The sequence below is a fragment of the Bolinopsis microptera genome, chromosome 3 (assembly GCF_026151205.1).
Source record: "Bolinopsis microptera isolate Bmic1 chromosome 3, MBARI_Bmic_1.0, whole genome shotgun sequence".
In the NCBI taxonomy this organism is placed as follows: domain Eukaryota; kingdom Metazoa; phylum Ctenophora; class Tentaculata; order Lobata; family Bolinopsidae; genus Bolinopsis; species Bolinopsis microptera.
The window spans coordinates 1,337,960-1,357,699 of record NC_087074.1 but is presented as its reverse complement, the minus strand read 5'-3'; the positions used below and the strand labels follow the sequence as shown (position 1 = coordinate 1,357,699).

General features: G+C 40.4%; 2 protein-coding genes across 3 annotated transcripts in view; one reads left to right on the top strand and one right to left on the bottom strand.

Annotated features, from left to right (window-relative positions):
* The window catches only part of LOC134813001 (structural maintenance of chromosomes protein 6-like), a 46,654-nt gene that overhangs the window by 16,585 nt on the left and 10,329 nt on the right, over nucleotides 1-19,740 (top strand). Inside the window, exons 5-10 of one of the 2 annotated variants that reach the window (XM_063820657.1) lie at nucleotides 9,584-9,757; nucleotides 16,014-16,145; nucleotides 16,295-16,393; nucleotides 16,497-16,600; nucleotides 16,868-16,940; nucleotides 18,107-18,201. In XM_063820657.1, coding sequence (XP_063676727.1) covers nucleotides 9,584-9,757; nucleotides 16,014-16,145; nucleotides 16,295-16,393; nucleotides 16,497-16,600; nucleotides 16,868-16,940; nucleotides 18,107-18,201 — 677 coding nt within the window. The remainder of the gene's footprint in view (nucleotides 1-9,583; nucleotides 9,758-16,013; nucleotides 16,146-16,294; nucleotides 16,394-16,496; nucleotides 16,601-16,867; nucleotides 16,941-18,106; nucleotides 18,202-19,740) is intronic. The other variant, XM_063820658.1, reaches the window with a different exon arrangement.
* LOC134813002 (uncharacterized) lies at nucleotides 90-3,064 on the bottom strand. Its single transcript, XM_063820659.1, is given in 3 exon segments — nucleotides 90-1,190; nucleotides 1,192-1,303; nucleotides 1,305-3,064. Coding segments are annotated over 3 exon segments (2,961 nt in total). The 3' UTR covers nucleotides 90-101.

Below are 19,740 nucleotides of genomic sequence, written 5' to 3'. Positions count from 1 at the left end.
ACGTTTCATGCAATTTGTAGTTTACAAACTTCCACTTCCTCTTTTTGATTTGTTCTGTAAAATTAATAAAAGTTTCGTTAATTTTTTCTGGTCATGTGCGTCTAGGAAGCACAGGCTCCATTCGGTGATATAGCACTGAAAAACACATTGTCCTTGATGCTGATAGAGGTGTGGATTGTAGCATGAAGTTCCCCGACGAAGGATACCTCGTAACAGTTTCCTTGAAGAGGCTGCCTGATCCCTCCAGCTATTTCAAGAGGAGCCCCTTCAACTCCCTCCACATCCGCCATCACACCTATCTCCAGCATGGTGCTGGTTAGAGAGTGAGGCCGGCTTGCTAGTGTAGCCGTGTGCTGGAAGTCCGGGAGTTTCGTCATCACGTGAGCTATGATGGTCCTTGTTGAATCGCCGTAGATAAAGTACTTCTGCTTCTCCGGGTAGGTCACAGTGGCAGACATGTCGAGGTGTTGATAACGAGGAATGTCGAGAACTTTGAGGGAGATTGTGTTGTCATCTTCGTCATTTACCAGCTTTACACAGAACTTTTGATCCCAGTTTTGCAGATGAAGGATGTTGTAAAGGTTCGGAACATTTTCATCACCCTCATCATAGCTTGGGGTGACAGTTTCAAATACAACAGGGATTTTCTCCATGCCACAAAAGTGAATGTAGCTTCTGAGCGTTGTTTTATCAGCATGAGATTGAGGCTCTACTTTGACAGAAACTTGGTACTGGTGCTCGTCAACATCAGTGCTAGTCAGATACTCAATAAAGATGGATCCATCCTCGGCTTTGTCAACAAATGATCCAGCTAGAATGAATCTGTGGTTAACAACAGAATCTTTGACACGACCTATGCAGTTGAGAACAGTCTTTCGGAATAAATCTCCTATTGTAGAGATGCATTCACTCGCCTGCCAGGGATTCATGCAAGTGTTTATCATAACGTTCATGTCGGTTCCATCTGTACACAAGCCCGCCCTCTCTTTGAAGATTTCAAGCCCTCGGCCGTGTTTCTTGGCGTCCAGACTGGATTGCATAAGCATGAGAGGAACCCGGTGAGCATTGGTTCCCACAAAGATATTCATGGCATCAGAGAGTGCGGTCTGCAGCCTATTAGAGAGCTGAACACTATCGTTTCCGCGGAAGTTCACCACGAATGTGTTGATCATGGTGTCGGGGCCCACAGAGTTTAAGGAACTTCACAGCATCTCTGTCTTGGTACATCTCCGCCATAGATTTGAAAGCAATCTTATCTTCAACTAGTTTTCTGCTACTCTCCTTGTCGTAACCCTCCGGATATCTGCAACGGGACGCACACAAACGGATCATCTTCCTTAGCCACAGTCAGCCACATGGCATAGAAGAGTTTGGCGGTGGCAGTACATTGACCGAGTATTCTGCCGTAACCCCTGTTGCTCAACCCAATGATATTGTGAGACATAAATATGCCTGCAGGTGCTGCGCCTGGCTTCGAACCTTCAACTCCATAGACTCCCATCGAGGGATCATTTTCACCGTGGAAGACGACTGGTTGACAAAGAGCTATTTGATACCGCATCTTCCCGTTGCGATAGCAAAGTGCTCCTCCAGGATAGGGACAAAATCCAGACTTGTGAGGGTCGATGGTTATGGTGTCAGCAAACTGAATATGCTCGTATTGCCTTTGAACATAAGGACTCAGTTCACAGTATGGGACAAAGCCGTCAAATCTGCGTTTAGTGGCTATTGAAAGTCTGCGATTCTGAGGGATTTTATCTGGTTCCGGATCGTCGATCAACATGGTCTTGAAATATCCACCCCAGGCACCATCAGCTAGTATAGCAAAGTTAAGCCCCTTTGCTCTGAACTCTTCTCGGAGATCGTATATATCAGCAATGGGGTCCACAGCGGACTCTTCCGTGGAGCCCATCACAGCTGTTACAGATATTACTGGAATTTCTTTTTTAAGGAAATCCGTAAGTTTTTCTCTTAAATGGCCAACATCCTGCCGGAAGTTTACATCTAACTGTATGGGAATAAGGGCATCTGAGCCAAGACCAAGTAATGTCCCCGCTTTAGACCAGGAGTAGTGGTTGTTAGCAGGTGCCGTGTACACAGGAGAGTCCTCAATACAGTGCTTTTTATGGAAGTTGAACAGACCGACGCTCATTACACTCTCGCGTTCAACAAGCTCACTAAATCTGTCAACTTGTACTGAAGATACTGGTGCCATTAATGTAATGACGTTTTCAACCAGGTCACAAACTTCATCAATATCCACATTTAACAGCTGCCATGTTGTGCAATCTTCCAGCATTGTTTGTTCCCTTCTGTCAGACTCACTGTTGTACACCAGCAACGGAGTCTTCAGCCCTAACCCAACTTGTTCTTCCGAGAGAAAGGTCACTGCTCCGACCTCAGAATCATTATTCAGCAGAGCAGCTCTGACTGCTAATGGTGCAAACTTAATATTCCTCGACGCCCAGAGCGCTTCAATGTTAGCAACAGACCCGCCACAAGTCACGTGACCCCACGCTAGAGGTACCTCCTCATCTGGAACTATGCCAACATCTGGAACTATGCCAACATCTGGAACTATGCCAACATCTGGAACTATGTTGTAGCCCAACATCTCACAGAGCTGACGCCCAACAGTCTGCTCGTACAGAGTGGTAACAGGACTAGCAGCTGAGTCCACGTTGTTTTGATTTAAGAGCATGGCCCCCATGTAGCCTAGGAGAGATGGTAGGGTGCAATCCCACACCATGTGAGCCTGGTAACGAGGAGAGAAGAACGGAACGTTACCTTTCATCTGATCCTGCATTTCCATCAGTTGTTCTCTCATGTCCTCAACTTCGTTATGGTAAGCTTGGGACGACTTCATTGTCTGTGTTATGTATGCAGGGTCTGCGGGAAAGTATTCGTTTCTTAGCTGAACGTGCCTCTCAAAAATGTCTTTGAATATGTCCATGAAGACGTCACCGTTCTCGGCTCTTGGTCCTAGAAACCAAGCACTCAGAGCCTTCCACTGTTCTTTGTAGCAGTCGCCCAGAGGAGCTGTATTCTGTATATCACCTTCCATTGTTCTGGGTGGAGTGTGATCTTTAGTATTGTTGTTTTGAAATTCAAATAACGATATGAATATATTAATTTTGTTATTCTCAGTTGATGTAGGGTAAAATATGACAGGTAAAGATAAGTAAAACAACCGGTTAGAATCATAAATCTCAACCAAAAAGAAAAAACAAAGGTAAATAAAATAGAATTGATTTAGCGTCCAAGCGATTGTCCTGAATGATATCACCATACGTAAATTAGATAGGGAAAGGTAAATAGAGTTGACGATATGGAGTTACCAACGATAACAACAAGATAAACTAAGGCCCACATATAAGATAAATAGGGCCAGTCGAATCATTTTTGATAGGTTACGTACACGATATGTCAATAGAAATAACCTTAACTTCGTATCGCTGGTAACGTTCTACTCGGACCCCGGTATTCTAACTATGCAGATGTATATCAAGAATGCAGAATGATCACGAAGTAAACCTTGATACGTAATTCCAATTCTCTACAGAGAAACAATAAGCCTTAGAGAACATTTGTCGATAAAATATGGGCAATGCCAATATTGCAATTGATTCTATAACAAAGCATTAAGCAATATAAATGCACACGATAATGCTATCAAAGTTTTCTATTTTTATCTTCGAAGTTCGAATTTTACCGATATTAATTTTATTAACTTTAAGTCATGACTCCAGACTGAATATTTCTGCATTTTTGGAAATTAAATTCAATTAATGATATTTTAACTATACAATGATGATGTAACAAGGTTACATAGCATAATTCAAGTATGCAGAGTGCAGAAAAATATTACTTCTATTATCTTGCCAAATTTATCGCCGATAACCAATATTATCGCGATAATTTTGAAAAAGTTATCGATTATCGCGAGAAAAAAAGATGAGTTATATCATTGCATTTTTCCATTTGTTAGCAATTAGTGAGCTCTCTTATCTTTTAAAATATTTGATAAGCGGCTACCAAGTACATGCTTATTGTACATTACATACGACCACGGTACATAGATTATTGTACATATATCATCTTATTTTGAAGAACTGAAATGGCAGGCTTAAAGGAAAAACAATCAGAAAGCAAAAAGATTGCGATTGGAAGCCTGCTAAACCTTGCAGATGAACCCAGCAAGAAAGTATTGTGTTCTTACAGTGCCACTGCTACCTACAAAACAAACTTAGAGAATATGAAAGCCCACAATGCCCCTGTTCTCGAAGCCTGTGCCCAACTATTAGGTTTTAAAGTACGTGAAGCTGAAAAGAAGCTGTACAAGAACCAGGAGATTCTGTGTGACCGAATGATACTCAAGATCGAGTCCCTGTTCGACACCAATTGTGATGCCTGCTCAACTGTATACCACAACGATATGACAGTCCAACCGCTCTTAAGATGTCGGCTTTGTATGCAGGGTTCGCACAATTGTGAAAAGATGAAAGAAAAAGCGACCGCTTTTAAAGAACTAATCGAGAAGGGATTCTTCCCGCCTGAAGGATTGTGGCTCTGTTATGAGTGCGACCGTAAAAACGACCTGTCCCTACAGCCCCCTCAAAAGCCCCCTAAGGCAAGAAGCTCTCAAAGCTCGTCTGAAGGTATTCTGGATCCTATCAAAGAACATGACGAGGAAGGAGAAGAACATATCACTTCAGAAGAGGATAGAGAGAGCCCTAGAAGGAATAGAGACGACAACTTGAACGAAGAACAGACTAACACTGTGAGTGTGGTCTGCAGAGAATATGTCATGAGAAGATGCCACCATGGCCTCACTGGAAAACGCCTTATAAATGGCAAAGGATGCCCATATCTGCATCCCAAAAGGTGCCGATATTACTCAGATTTTGGGGACGACAAACAAAGAGGCTGCAAGAAAGGGGAAAATTGCAACTTCTTTCACCCAAAACTGTGCAGAAACTCAGTGGCTACCCGAACTTGTTTCCATAAAGAGTGCGGCTTCCATCACTTGAAAGGAACTGCTAGAAAGACTGTGGGAGCCACAAATGCAGGAATAGATAGGTCCCAGCCCCTGCAACAACAGCAACATCAGCCGCAACAACAAAGAGGTGTAAGAAGACCAGACTTTAACCAAGCCCGAGGACAATGGCCACCTCTAAGCTCCATTGAACCCGACAAAATGGGCAGCCTAAACTCAGTTAACACAGTATACCCGCCAACTGTGGATAACTGGAAACAGGCTAGAACACGCAAGGATAGTTACTCTGAAAGAGAAAGAGACGGTGCTTTTTTAGAGAAACTTCTGGAAAACCTCAAGAACGGAATTATATCCGAAATGGACTCAAAGCTCATGAAGCTTCGGGACGAAATCCCGACATTAATACAAGAAACCCAGTCAAGATCACGCCAACCATCCTCCCAAAGCCAACTCCAAGCCCCTCCACCTCAAGGACAAGTCCGACCCCCATTCCCAATGACTGCACCAATGCAGCCATTTCAACTACCGCATCAAATGGGCCTTCATCCCAATTATGCAGGATCTTGCTACTAAATGCCAGATCAATCTCACCTGCCGCCACTAGTACTGTCAAGTGGAAAATACCCGTCATCAGAGATCATATGCTCCACGACAAAGAATCCCCCACCACCCCATTTCTTGCTATCACGGAGTCGTGGCTAAAACCATATATTAGTGATGCACAGATCAAGATAGAGGGATACAACTCTGTAAGGACTGATCGCCCTTTTCGAAAGGGTGGTGGATGTGTGCTCTACATTGAGGAGTCACTATTATTTTCAGACTGTTTTAGTTATAGTGACAAACACTGCAGCATGCTTTACTGTTTCATAGACTCAATGAATACATTAGCTGTAGTTATTTACCGCCCACCGGACGCTCCAACAGAATCTTTCAAAGGAATTCTGGACCTAGTTCAAAAGAAACTAGACGCCCTCACCTCCGATAACAGAACACCGGACCTCTACATAATGGGAGACTTTAATCTCCCCAATATAGACTGGGAGTATTCAAATGTCCTCGCCGGTCAAACCCAATCGGATCAAAGAGCCTGCTCAGGCCTACTCGACTTCATGAACAAGAACTTTCTCAGTCAAATGATTCATGAACCTACTAGAGATAGCAACATTATTGATTTGATACTCACCAACAAGCCCCAAGACGTAATCGAGACGAACGTGTGTGAGACCCAGCTGTCTGATCATAGACTTGTTGAGCTTTTACTAGGTCACAACCCTCTCAGCCCCAAGCAAACCTCAACTGAAGTTGTAGATAAAGACTCTTTTCGAGCAGTAAATTATCACAACGCTGACTTTGAAGCTATGAATGAACTTCTAGCAACAATAGATTGGAAGGAACTTAAAAGACTCTGTGAAGACGATGAGAATGGGAGTAATTTCTTGGAACTCATCCGTTTGACTGTGCTCCAGGTCACTCTCCTCAATTCCCCGTACAATAATAAGCCAGGTGCTTCCCCAGTGCACAGAAACCAGCATTGTCGTAAAAAGTATACGCTTAAAAGGAAAAAGAGGAAGATCAACGCCCGCATGAATGCCATTACTCAAAGAAACCCTACGTCCCCCGTCCTTGCAAAGCTTAGAAATGAAGTGGACCTCTTGGCATTTGAAATAAGTGAGCTGATCATCAACGAGCTCAACGAACGCGAGGCTAAAGCTGTCACTACCATAAAGACAAATCCACGTTACTTCTACAGCTACGCAAAGAAGTTTGCGAAAGTCAAATCTTCTGTCTCCCCCATCAGAGATAGAGAAGGTCGACTGCACACTGACCCCAAGGAAAAGGCCGAGCTCCTCCAGGCCCAATATGTGAAAGTATTTAGTGACCCAAATGAAGCCCACATCGAGGAAAGCCTTGCTGGATTGAACCCTGTGCCAGTTAAGGAACTCGATCAAATGCAATTCTCAGTTAACGATATCTCAGAAGCCATCAAGGAACTGGACCCGTATTCATCGACCCCTGATGGTGATATCCCTGCTAGGATCCTGACCAAATGTAGAGAGACATTGTCCGAGCCCATATTTCTACTCTGGCAAGATTCTTTTGAAACTGGAGTAATCCCTCCTAGCATGAAAACGCAGTTTATTACCCCTGTCTACAAGAAGGGTGACCGCACAGAGGCTGCCAACTACCGCCCTGTTTCTATAACATCGCATATCATCAAGATCTTCGAAAGAGTGATACGAAACAACCTTGTCGAACATATGGAAGCGAATAACTTTCTTTCACCGCATCAACATGGATTTCGCAAAAAGAGGAGCTGCCTAACTCAACTCTTAGACCATGTAGATACCATATTGAAAAGCCTGAACAGTGGCGAAGAAGTAGATGTCATATACCTCGATTACGCCAAGGCGTTCGATAAGGTGGATCACAACATACTACTTGCAAAAGCAAAACGTTACGGAATTCATGGAAACATGCTCCAGTGGTTAAGCGAATTCCTAACAAACCGTCTCCAGACAGTGGTCGTTGAAGGAACTAAGTCATCCTTCCAGCTGGTGATAAGTGGAGTGCCACAAGGTACAGTGTTGGGACCGATTCTGTTCATTCTCTACATCGATGACCAATTGGACGCACTGCTTACCTCTCTTGGAAAGATATTTGCTGATGACACTAAACTCATCGGTAAAATATTGGACTTGGCCACCAAAGCATCGCTACAAGAAGACCTCTTCAATGTCATTGCCTGGGCTCGAAGAAACAATATGCAGCTCAATGAAGCCAAATTTGAGATCCTCAACTATACGCTCAATAATTCTCTTCTGCTACGAAATCTGCCATTTACAAATGATCTGCTCAGTTACACTCTTACAACAGGTCAAATAATTGAGCCAGCAGAAACTGTCAGGGACTTGGGGGTGATTTTATCAAACGACTGCTCTTGGACTCCCCACATCCAGAAAATGATCCAATCAGCAAGCACTATGTCATCCTGGGTTCTTAGCGTCTTCAAAGATAGATCACAATTTCTCATGCTTACCCTCTTCAAAACCATGGTGCGGAGTAAGCTAGAATATTGCTGCCCTGTCTGGAATCCAGCCAAGACCATGGACATAGAGGCTATAGAAAACGTTCAACGACAATTTACCCGACGCATTAACGGATGCAGTGGTTTAGACTACTGGGAACGTCTCACGAAACTCAATATCATATCATTGCAGAGACGTCGAGAAAGGTACATCTTGATCCACACATGGAAAATTCTCAATGGCCTGGCCCCAAATGATATTGGCATGCTGTTCAAAAACAACCCCCGACATGGAATAAAAGCTACTGTACCAGCACTGAACAACAAATCACAGCGTTCTGTGGCAACTCACTATGAAAACTCGTTTGGAGTGAAAGCGGCACAGCTGTGGAATCTTCTCCCCAAAGAAATTAATTCCATCTCTACTTTGGACCTGTTAAAATCGTCACTGGCTAAATTCCTTAAAGAATTCCCCGACACACCTCCGACTAAAGGATACACCGCTACTAACAACAACTCACTCTTGGAATGGTACTTACAAAAAGACCCCTGTGGAGTGATAGGAGGACGTACTTGATACTGTTGTCCTGAAGCGATCCCAGCCAAACCTACTCAAAGTACTCAAAGTAAGTAAGTACCGATAATGGCAACCCTACTTACCACCTCATTACTAATGCTCCCACAACTGATGTTGAGCCAGGGGTGTAGGAAGCGGGGGGGGGGGGGGGGGGGCAGGGGGAGCCATCCTACCAATCCTGTTTATGAGTATCACGTGACCCACTATTGGACAATCCCAGGCCACACGTGTACTGCTCATCGTGTACTGCTCATCTTGTGATTAGTTTTGTTAAATTTGAAAAATATATGGAAATTAAGCGTTACATTTTAGCCATGCAAAATTAGTAATTACATTGATTACTCCGATATCAAAACTCATATCATGGAAATAATGGTATTGCAATACAAGTACTGACGACTGATTGGCAGGATGACAACTAACTAAACTAGAAAATAGAGTTGAATATACACTCATTAGTTCAGCTGAACCAACACATAGCAGTCAAACTTGTCATATAATTGTTAAGATATGACTAATTACAATGATGTCTCAACCCAGAGCAAGAAAAACAAACTGATGGACAGAATTATAACCAATAACATTTTACGTACATGATTGTGGGAGGGTTCTAAACGACGTGTTACTTTAACTATGACGTGTAAAACTGATTACGAAGGTTGAAGGGAGGTTAAAAATTGGCCAAGAATTTTTTTTTGAAAATATTGTGCGAACTGCAATAGCGTAGAGTGCAGTTGGGTTTCAAGTTTTGTCGAGATGGCTATGTGGCCATAATCCTATTATTATTATTATTAGAATGAATTTAGGAGGCTGAGGACCAATTACAATTATCTGAAAGACAAATCTGGGAATCAACGTCTATGATAGATTTCTGTGGAAATAAGAAACTTTTATATTACTGATCTCAAAACACGGTCTCACATCAATCACATGAAAAAACACAGTAAATGTCATGTATCCACAATAACAAAACTTATTTCAGCAAGTCAACGAAAAGCTAGAGACGATAAAGCACACGATAGCTAAGAAGGAACGAACCATCCCAGATGTCAGAGCCCAGGTCAGGCACCTCAAGAGTCAGTATGATGAGATCACAGAATTGAGGGACATGGGGAAGAAAGTGTCCCAGCTCAAGGACGAACTCATCTGGAGCAAGGTAAGTCGCAGAACATTTTCATCACTGAGTGAATTTTAGAAAAAATCTGAAATTTTCTTGACAGAATCATCATATCATGTAAGAATCAATAACACTTCACGACTTTACCAGGGCGTCCTTTCCGAAAAAACGCTTAAGTGGCACTTAATATTTTGAGTTAGAGTTACAATTTAGGCACTTAAGTAACCTCTAGACCATAATTACATTTTAAGTAAAAAACACCGCACTTAAGTACGTACTTAAGTAAAATTCTCTACTTAAGTAAAAATACTTAAGTGCGAAATATGACTTAAGTTTTCGCACTTAAGTCTCATTTCGAAAATACTTTTTGCTTAACTTTTTACTTAAGTACCATTTTTGACTTAAGTACCGTTTCGGAAAGGACCCCCAGATCTAGAGTAAGGTATAAGATCGACCATTTGTATTGTGTTTTTAATTTTAAACGTTTCCAAATTTTCATTGTTATTAGTTTTACTCACTGATAGCTTCGGGCCATCTACTTAGGACGTCCGGCAAATAGGGAGGGGGTGGTTTTGGAATTTTGGATAAATCCGGACAGGGGGAGGGGGGAGGGTGGTTTGTGAAAATCCGGACGTCCGGAAATTTTGGCAGAATTAACGAAAAAGTCCCATTTATTTCAACTCTTTAAATTTTATTTCAACTCTTTGAATTTTATTAACAATGAATTTGAGTTGGTTTTATTTGTACTCTTAAAAGTAGCTGGAAATCCGGACGTCCGGGGGAGGGGGTGGTTTAAACAAGAAATGCGGCCGCTTTTCTTTTGTGGATGGCCGCTAAATTTCCGATCCGTGATGGCGTATTTTATCATTTTCCATACAAAGATACAACCTGGGGACCCCAGGCTTTACTGTTTATACTTTATAAGCATGCAGATATGGCGGAGTGATAGGCTGAGCGCCGCCCAGTTAATTCCATATTAAATTAGAAATACATTTCTATGTAACACCATAATATTATATTTATTGTTTGTGCATAGAGGGACACTTCTAATGAAAACTACTTATGTGTCCCACAACCAAGCACATTGCCTAGAAGTCCTTCATCGGACATAAGTGGCGTGTAGCTCTATAAACCAAAACCAAAACCAAAACCAAAACATTCCAGTCAACTGGTGCGGCCTCATGAGATATCAATATTCATTATAGTTTTGTACACTGCATAGAGGGGCACTTCTTATTAAAACTACTACTTATTATAGTAAAACTTAAATAACAATATAATAAAATATCCTGATATCTACTTGGTCACATGCAACTTATAAATGTTTAATACAGGGTAGCTACCACTGTCCACTACCAAGGATTAGATCAGAACATTTCCTTTATGCTGTGGGTTCATCACGGCGAACGCTCTTGGGAATAGTTCAAAGCCGCCGTGGAAATGTGGCGGCGGTTGTTATTGAAGAGCAGTTTAATAAAGGACGAGTGTGGAATGCTCATTTCGTGTAGCATTGGAGCGGCTGCTGCCTTGCCACCAAAACAGTAGTGTCTACAGGGTGTTTGAAGACTCGTTTTCAAATTTCAACTACTTCCACAACTGTCATTGACCTTTGCAGCTAAAATCTAAATTGTCGAATCTCAAACCGATTTCAACCAATCTGCTTCTTCATAAAATCAAGAATTGACATTTTAAATTTGGACAAGAGTTTACATTTGAAAAAATCGAGCCACAGGCCCAAGACCATTTCGTTTTCGTATATCGTAAAACCTTTCTTTCTCACTGAAGGTTGACATTACTGCTCACTTAGCAATTTTAAAAGTTTCGTCAATTTCACATAAAATTAAAGCTGAACCGCCAATTGCAATTCCAGTTGAATGCTGATCATGATAATCATGTCATTATTTGACCTATTTTTGTGCGGAAGCGGAACAAAGAGTTTACATTAATTACTTTAATCAAGATTAAACAGTTGCATTGTAATATATGTCTATCAGTCAATACTAGTCTACGGGTATCATTTATCAACAATCCAATCAATAAGAACAACCATTGATATCATAATGTCGTATCTTTATTTCCACACTCGATAGTAGAATTGTTCATGAAAAATTCACGAAATGCTTCAACTCGATAATCGTACTTTTTCCCCTTGTAACCATGATAAAACCACTTGTTCAAAGGCCCACACTTGTACCGCGCCATAGACAGCGCCCTATACCTATAATGAGGTTTAACTGCAAACTCAGTAGTATTGTAAACATTATTCAAATTGTTAACATTCCAGACAAGCCAACCAGTGAAAACATCCTCCGGCTTGATGGTGACATTGTGAACAGTTTCAGGGAGGTTTAGTATATGTCCAACAAGGTCACGTGACAATACATAACCCCCTCCTGAACAATATCTCCATCTTTGGGGCGGGTGACCACAGAGTCCCACATAGCGGAGACCTGGAGTAAAACGTGACACAGCTCGAACTAGAACTGGTAAGTTTACCATGATGTCGTCATCAGTTTTAACAAGAAATTTATAGTTGAAGTGCTGATAAGAGTATCCCATACCCCACACTACTTTGTAGCGAAGTGTTTGGTAACTTTCTTTAATATTGCTGACTACAAACATATCATTATTTTGAGATAGCTCTTCTTGAAACTCGGTAGAATTAGAACTAGAGTCCAGCGCACCAAAAACAAACATCAATCTTATTTTCTTCTTATCCTCCCACTCTTCATTTGCTAACAAAGACCAAGCAGTAATATTCGCCCATGTTTCTCTGATCGCTTGACGAATAGTTATCTTTGAGGGGTGGGTTGGGATGACAAACACAATGTAATAGCTATCTTTATATTGGGCTGTAGTATTTGAAGAGTTAGAATCCCTCAGAAAGTCTCCCTCGTTTACAACTACTGAGGCATTTGTGGGAGAAGTAATAGGGATGTCTTTGAGTTCATCTTCAGTTAATAATGTTTTATCTGTGTTATAGTCAATGTCTTCCGTTGGAGTATAACTCTTGTTATCAACTGTTGGAGCTACCCTTACTTCAATGTAGCTGACTTTTGTGGCAGAAAAAACAGTTATCACAGTTTTAAAACATAAAAACGCTGCTAAAGTCAGACAAACGAAGTAAATTGTCTTAACTTTAAATCTACAATGATATAAAAACGACATTAAAACACTTATTTGCAGACGTCGGATAGTGTAAGAAATTGTAAAATAAATTTCATCAGCTACTGGTACTTGAACCTCATGGAAGATTAATGATTGATATAATTTAGTAAAAAACAAAGAAACACCGCATACAACAGATAACAGCAGGGTTTAGTGTAAAGTTCAAAGAACAAAGATATCTTATAATATTATACAATGACCGCAGTTCATATAATATTATGTAGTTGCGGTGTGTATGTTACTGAACTTCGGCGTAATTGAACGTGTAAAATGCTCACTATCTTTCCGTATTTGATACAGAAAGATTGTAATAACATCTTAAGTTTTTATGTCTTCGTGATTGCCGAAAATTTGATTTTGATGGAAGTGCGGAAATTTATGTCTAATCTTCAAAATTAGTGTATTCTTGTGTAAAATTGTATTGATCCCGTTTGATGCGACAAGGAAAAATGCTGTTATCAGGAAAGGAATTTACTCAACGTTTCAATGTTACAACATCGTATTCATGATCTCAAATTATTTGTTATATAGTAGTGTTGAAAGTATTAACAAGAAATGCGGCCGCTTTTCTTTTGTGGATGGCAGCTCAATTTCCCGATCCGTGATGGCGTATTTTATCATATTCCATACAACCTGGGGACCCTAGGCTTTACTGTTTATACTTTATAAGCATGCAGATATGGCAGAGTGATAGGCCAAGCGCCGCCCAGTTAATTCCATATTACATTTGAAAATCGTATGCATTTCTATGTAACACTAACACTAACAATATGTTTATTGTTTATGCAACCTGATATGACACGGAGTGCAAAATGGTAATACTAAAATACTAATTCGAAATAATATCCTATCAATTAGTGACTAACTAGTTGGATACGTACATGGTGAAATTAACGATTTATTTACTTGATCGGTTCAGCGTCGCGCGCCAATACCAATTTAATTCAGATTTCAGAATATTGCGCAAAATAACTTTGGGGATTGACAAACTCTAATAGGGCACGTACGCTCGCTCGCACGGTCGCAGGACGGTCGCAAAGCTACCATATACAAAAAAAACTTCGTTCGCTAACCCTTGTCCTTGACTCTTTTGTGCCTTCGGCACTTTGAGTCATGGATCGGGAAACATTTGGACAAACCCGGACAGTACAGGGGGAGGGGGTGGCCTGAAAATATGCGATTTTGGCGGACGTCCTAAGTAGATGGCTTTGATTACTTTTGAATCTAAGATTTAAGAGGCTATTCTGTGAAAAGTACCGCTTCTCTATAGTCTATGTAGTAAGTCATTAGGATAATATTCCAATAACATTCCTGTCATAGTGTCATGCTTCTAAAAATAGACAGAGGTTAAACAGCAGGACATGCTATTTCCCAGGTGAAGGAGATTGAAGAGGTTAAACAGCAGGAAATGCTATTTCCTGTCATAGTGTCATGCCTCTAAAAATAGACAGAGGTTAAACAGCAGGATATGCTATTTCCCAGGTTAAACAGCAGGACATGCTATTTCTGTCATAGTGTCATGCCTCTAAAAATAGACAGAGGTTAAACAGCAGGACATGCTATTTCCCAGGTGAAGGAGATTGAAGAGGTTAAACAGCAGGACATGCTATTTCCTGTCATAGTGTCATGCCTCTAAAAATAGACAGAGGTTAAACAGCAGGATATGCTATTTCCCAGTGTTTCATAGTGTCATGCCTCTAAAAATAGACAGAGGTTAAACAGCAGGATATGCTACTCCCCAGGTGAAGGAGATTAGACAGAGGTTAAACAGTAGGATATGCTATTTCCCAGTGTTTCATAGTGTCATGCCTCTAAAAATAGACAGAGGTTAAACAGCAGGACATGCTATTTCCCAGGTGAAGGAGATTGAAGAGGTTAAACAGCAGGACATGCCATTTCCTGTCATAGTGTCATGCCTCTAAAAATAGACAGAGGTTAAACAGCAGGATATGCTATTTCCCAGTGTTTCATAGTGTCATGCCTCTAAAAATAGACAGAGGTTAAACAGCAGGATATGCTACTCCCCAGGTGAAGGAGATTAGACAGAGGTTAAACAGTAGGATATGTTATTTCCCAGTGTGTCATAGTGTCATGCCTCTAAAAATAGACAGAGGTTAAACAGCAGGATATGCTATTTCCCAGTGTGTCATAGTGTCATGCCTCTAAAAATAGACAGAGGTTAAACAGCAGGACATGTTATTTCCCAGTGTGTCATAGTGTCATGCCTCTAAAAATAGACAGAGGTTAAACAGCAGGACATGTTATTTCCCAGTGTGTCATAGTGTCATGCCTCTAAAAATAGACATAGGTTAAACAGCAGGACATGTTATTTCCCAGTGTGTCATAGTGTCATGCCTCTAAAAATAGACAGAGGTTAAACAGCAGGATATGCTACTCCCCAGGTGAAGGAGATTAGACAGAGGTTAAACAGCAGGACATGCTATTTCCCAGGCGAAGGAGATTGAAGAGGTTAAACAGCAGGACATGCTATTTCCTGTCATAGTGTCATGCCTCTAAAAATAGACAGAGGTTAAACAGCAGGATATGCTATTTCCCAGTGTTTCATAGTGTCATGCCTCTAAAAATAGACAGAGGTTAAACAGCAGGATATGCTACTCCCCAGGTGAAGGAGATTAGACAGAGGTTAAACAGTAGGATATGTTATTTCCCAGTGTGTCATAGTGTCATGCCTCTAAAAATAGACAGAGGTTAAACAGCAGGATATGCTATTTCCCAGTGTGTCATAGTGTCATGCCTCTAAAAATAGACAGAGGTTAAACAGCAGGACATGTTATTTCCCAGTGTGTCATAGTGTCATGCCTCTAAAAATAGACAGAGGTTAAACAGCAGGACATGCTATTTCCCAGGTTAAACAGCAGGACATGCTATTTCCCCTCTAAAAATAGACAGAGGTTAAACAGGAGGATATGCTATTTCCCAGGTGAAGGAGATAGACAGAGGTTAAACAGCAGGACATGCTATTTTCCAGGTGAAGGAGATTGAAAATAGACAGAGGTTAAACAGCAGGATATGCTATTTCCCAGACAGAGGTTAAACAGTAGGATATGCTATTTCCCAGGTGAAGGAGATAGACAGAGGTTAAACAGCAGGACATGCTATTTTCCAGGTGAAGGAGATTGAAGACGAACAGATCCCAATACAGCGATCTATTGACAAGCTCAACTCTCACCTTCCTAACGTTGAACAGGGAATCGCTAAGGCACAGGAAAAGTTCAACGAAGCTGAAGCGAATGTTAAGGTGAAGTGTATATCTTTTGGTTTGAGAAAGAGTGAATATCTTTGCCTCATTGGAAACTCATCAAAATATACAACACGTTTATTTGTACTTTATCCGAATTAACATTGCGTATCAAACAACATCTAATAACAGTACCTCCCATAATGTAGGCTTTAGAGACAGAGATGAGTGAAGACATGAGGATGTACCAGTCTTTGGAGTCTGATCAGGCTTCTCTCAGACAGCTAGCTCATGCTAAGAAACGCGAGGTAAGGGGGGGCCTTTACTTCATATCTATATTGTTGGCCCATGTGAATTTTGTGGTTGTGCATGACTATTCCACTGCTAAAAACTACATATCCCACTAACCAGTTACTGGAAGTGCAACGGAAGATAAAAACTGCCAACAACAGTATTAAAGATTTGAACATGGATCGTCAGCGTCTAACTAAAAGGATCCGGGAAATAGAAGACAGGTATGTGATGTTTACAAATGATGTGAACTAATGTAAGTGTAATGTTATTGTGGTCTCTTTGTTTTGTATTTATTTATTATTTAATCTCTCTCAATACCAGATCTTCAGCAAGGCTATCACTGAATCTGCAAACTTTGTTATTAGGATACAAAGCAATTCAAATTGTATCATTTAATTTAATGTGATCACCAAATTGGCACTTCCAACCGTTTTTCCTGTGCTCTAACAATAACAAACTACTACTACTACTATCACTATTACTATCAGTAACAAAGCCCGGAATGTGGAAGCTGAGAAGGCTGAACGAGATCAGGAGCTGGCGGAGTGTCGGGATAAGCAGGTATTTGCAGTGAAATTAACTAGTAATTAGTAACACACCCTAACACAACAACTGTTGTTTAACACTGTATTTTAACTCTTCGGTAGTGAAATAACGCCCCAAAGAGTTAATCAGTCATGTATGAAGAACAACGTAAAAGTGTAACGCTAGGATAAAAATGTATCATAAGGGCCTGAAATTATGCATTTTATACTATTCTGATTTTTTATTAAATTAAAATAGCAGTTTACAACGCCAACGTATTGCAATACTGAATGTAATTAATCACTGCGGTCAGCTATGTTGCTGACTAAACTTTTCTATTGATTAACAGAAACTAAGATTACTGCGCTGGCGACAATCTTTATTTCACTGCCGCAGTTAAAAAGGATAGGAGTATTTACTCGCTAAGTCAGTAACACATAATTGCCGAATAATCTAATTATGATAAATGTACCAACGCTAAATAATATCATTTGGCTTCCTCATAGTTTTGTCGGCACTATACCAAAAAAACCAGCCCCGTAACTCTTACCGTTTTCTTGATTAAGCCGCTCGGAAATTATAAACGCACAAACACACATTCTGAGATTATTGTTTAAGATAATTTCTTAACTCAAATAAAATGGTGAAAATATGTAGACTGTAGAGGGACCTGCTAAGTGGTAATGATAAACGAGAGTAAGAATTGTAGCAGAGAAGACTGTTGAATTAAGTCAATTTAAAAATTGCGTAAATATTTAGATGTAACACTGCACAATTAAAGCTTTTCATCTAAACATACTAAAAGTGTTAAAAGTGAAACAAAACCTTTATACTATGGAGCTTTATACTAGCTACACATGGTTTAAACGTTCCCATCCCATTATATGTGGTGTAGCTCGTTGGGATAGTATAGGAATTTTAGTTCCTTAGTTGGGAATGAGGTAGTTGTCTGTTCACAGATCGCCCTCTAAACTTAAAAGGAAATATTTCCTGTAGATCCTTGGTATATATGCAGCATTTGACAGAGCATAGTGTGGAGTGAGCTATGTGCCCATCCTTGGAGAACCCGGTGGATGTCCTTGCTGTACGGCAGTGTTAAACAAGGAACTGAAACCGGGGGTTCCGTTCAGGCCCTTAACACTTTGTTTCTGTCTGGTTCTAATGTACCGTCACAATAATGACTTTAATATTAACTTGCTCAGGGACAGTATACAGAAGAAATGACATCTACCACATCAACCATGGAGCACTTGGAGAGTAGACTCTCTGATATGACAGTAGATCTAAGTAGAATCAGGTTCGTTTTTCTGTTGATAAGTGTTAAAACTGGAGATGGGAAGGGTCGACTGTTAAGTAAGAATTAATTGGAATTAGGTTCCGCCATTTTTATTCAAAGATTCTAAAAATTTCATGGCGAATTGAGCGATCATGGTGATGCCCCCAAAATTTAATTTTTGATCTGCATTTTTTATTTGAAAATAAATTTTCAGTCAATCAAACGAGCAAGGTTTGTAATTTTCTAAATTAAGATCAGTGTTCCAAAGGGAGCCTGATTCACTAAGTAAAACGAAAACTTGACAATATTATGACGACTAGAATCTCCAGCTTTTAAATCATGATACTTACATATATATTTACATACATATTTTGGAAAACAGAATACCTTTTATAAATTATGAATATTGCTAAGATTAAAACAGTAAAACCTCTCCATACCGTACCTCCATTACTAATTGGCCCCTAATGGCCAATTAGTAATGGAGTACATGAAATAATGATACGCTTGACAGGTTTCGTCTCCCCCGAGAAGCCCGATATGGAGAGGTTTGACTATACCAAATCTAAGCTTTTTTCCTTCTAGAAAAACACGGCAAATGACAATTACCATTTCCTCGTCACTCATATCCGCATTCTCCAGCTGCTTTCTTGTCACACATCCCAGGTGTCATCGCCATCGCAATCCAGTTCTTTTTTACTATCGTAGCTTGGCATCATTTTGTAAGGCATAATTTCTCTCATTTTTCTAACAAGTTTAACCGTGTAACTGGCACGGTCGAGCGTCTTCAAAATTATTATGAGACAACCAAAACATAATCACGTGACATGATAGCGTGAGAACTCACTAGGTCCAATAATATTGATTCCATTGCATTAATTCCATCAGATAACTTTGGGATGGGAAAGCTCCCGAACGTGGATATATACCTCCTCCTCGCACCTGGACTCGGGATGTATAAAATATACAGCTACTCGATCCTCCGTGCTGTATGTCTATACTTCTATAATCTACATAGAACGGGCAGGCTAAGGCCCTTGTGTGGATATGTAGTATTCTGATGGGTAGGATGTTGGGTATTAGCATAATTGAGGCATACATTGTAGTCACATAGTGTTCAATAGTATGACTTTACAATTATATAATGTTGCAATACATTGTGTTGCAACACATTGTGTTTAATGACTTGTAAAGTTGTAACCATTATCACCAGGATATTGAGTACTAGTTTAACCCGTGCCCAAGGCCGGGACTTCAGTACGCAGTTGAAACTATACCGAAAAAACCAGTCCTAAGCTCTAACCGTTATTTAACCGTTGATTAACCGTTGATTCCCAAACACACACAGACAGACAGACACACACAAACACACACACATCTTGAGATTATTGTTTAAGATAGCACACGCAATGCGCAAGCGCGTGCTATATTTCACACATTGGTCTTTAAAATTAAATGTTCTCAATATTTTAGGTGAGTTCTTATTGAGTAATACGATTTGGTCTTGCTTCAAGACTTTGTTGTAATGCCGGAAAGCAGCTTTAATGCAGTTTATCTACC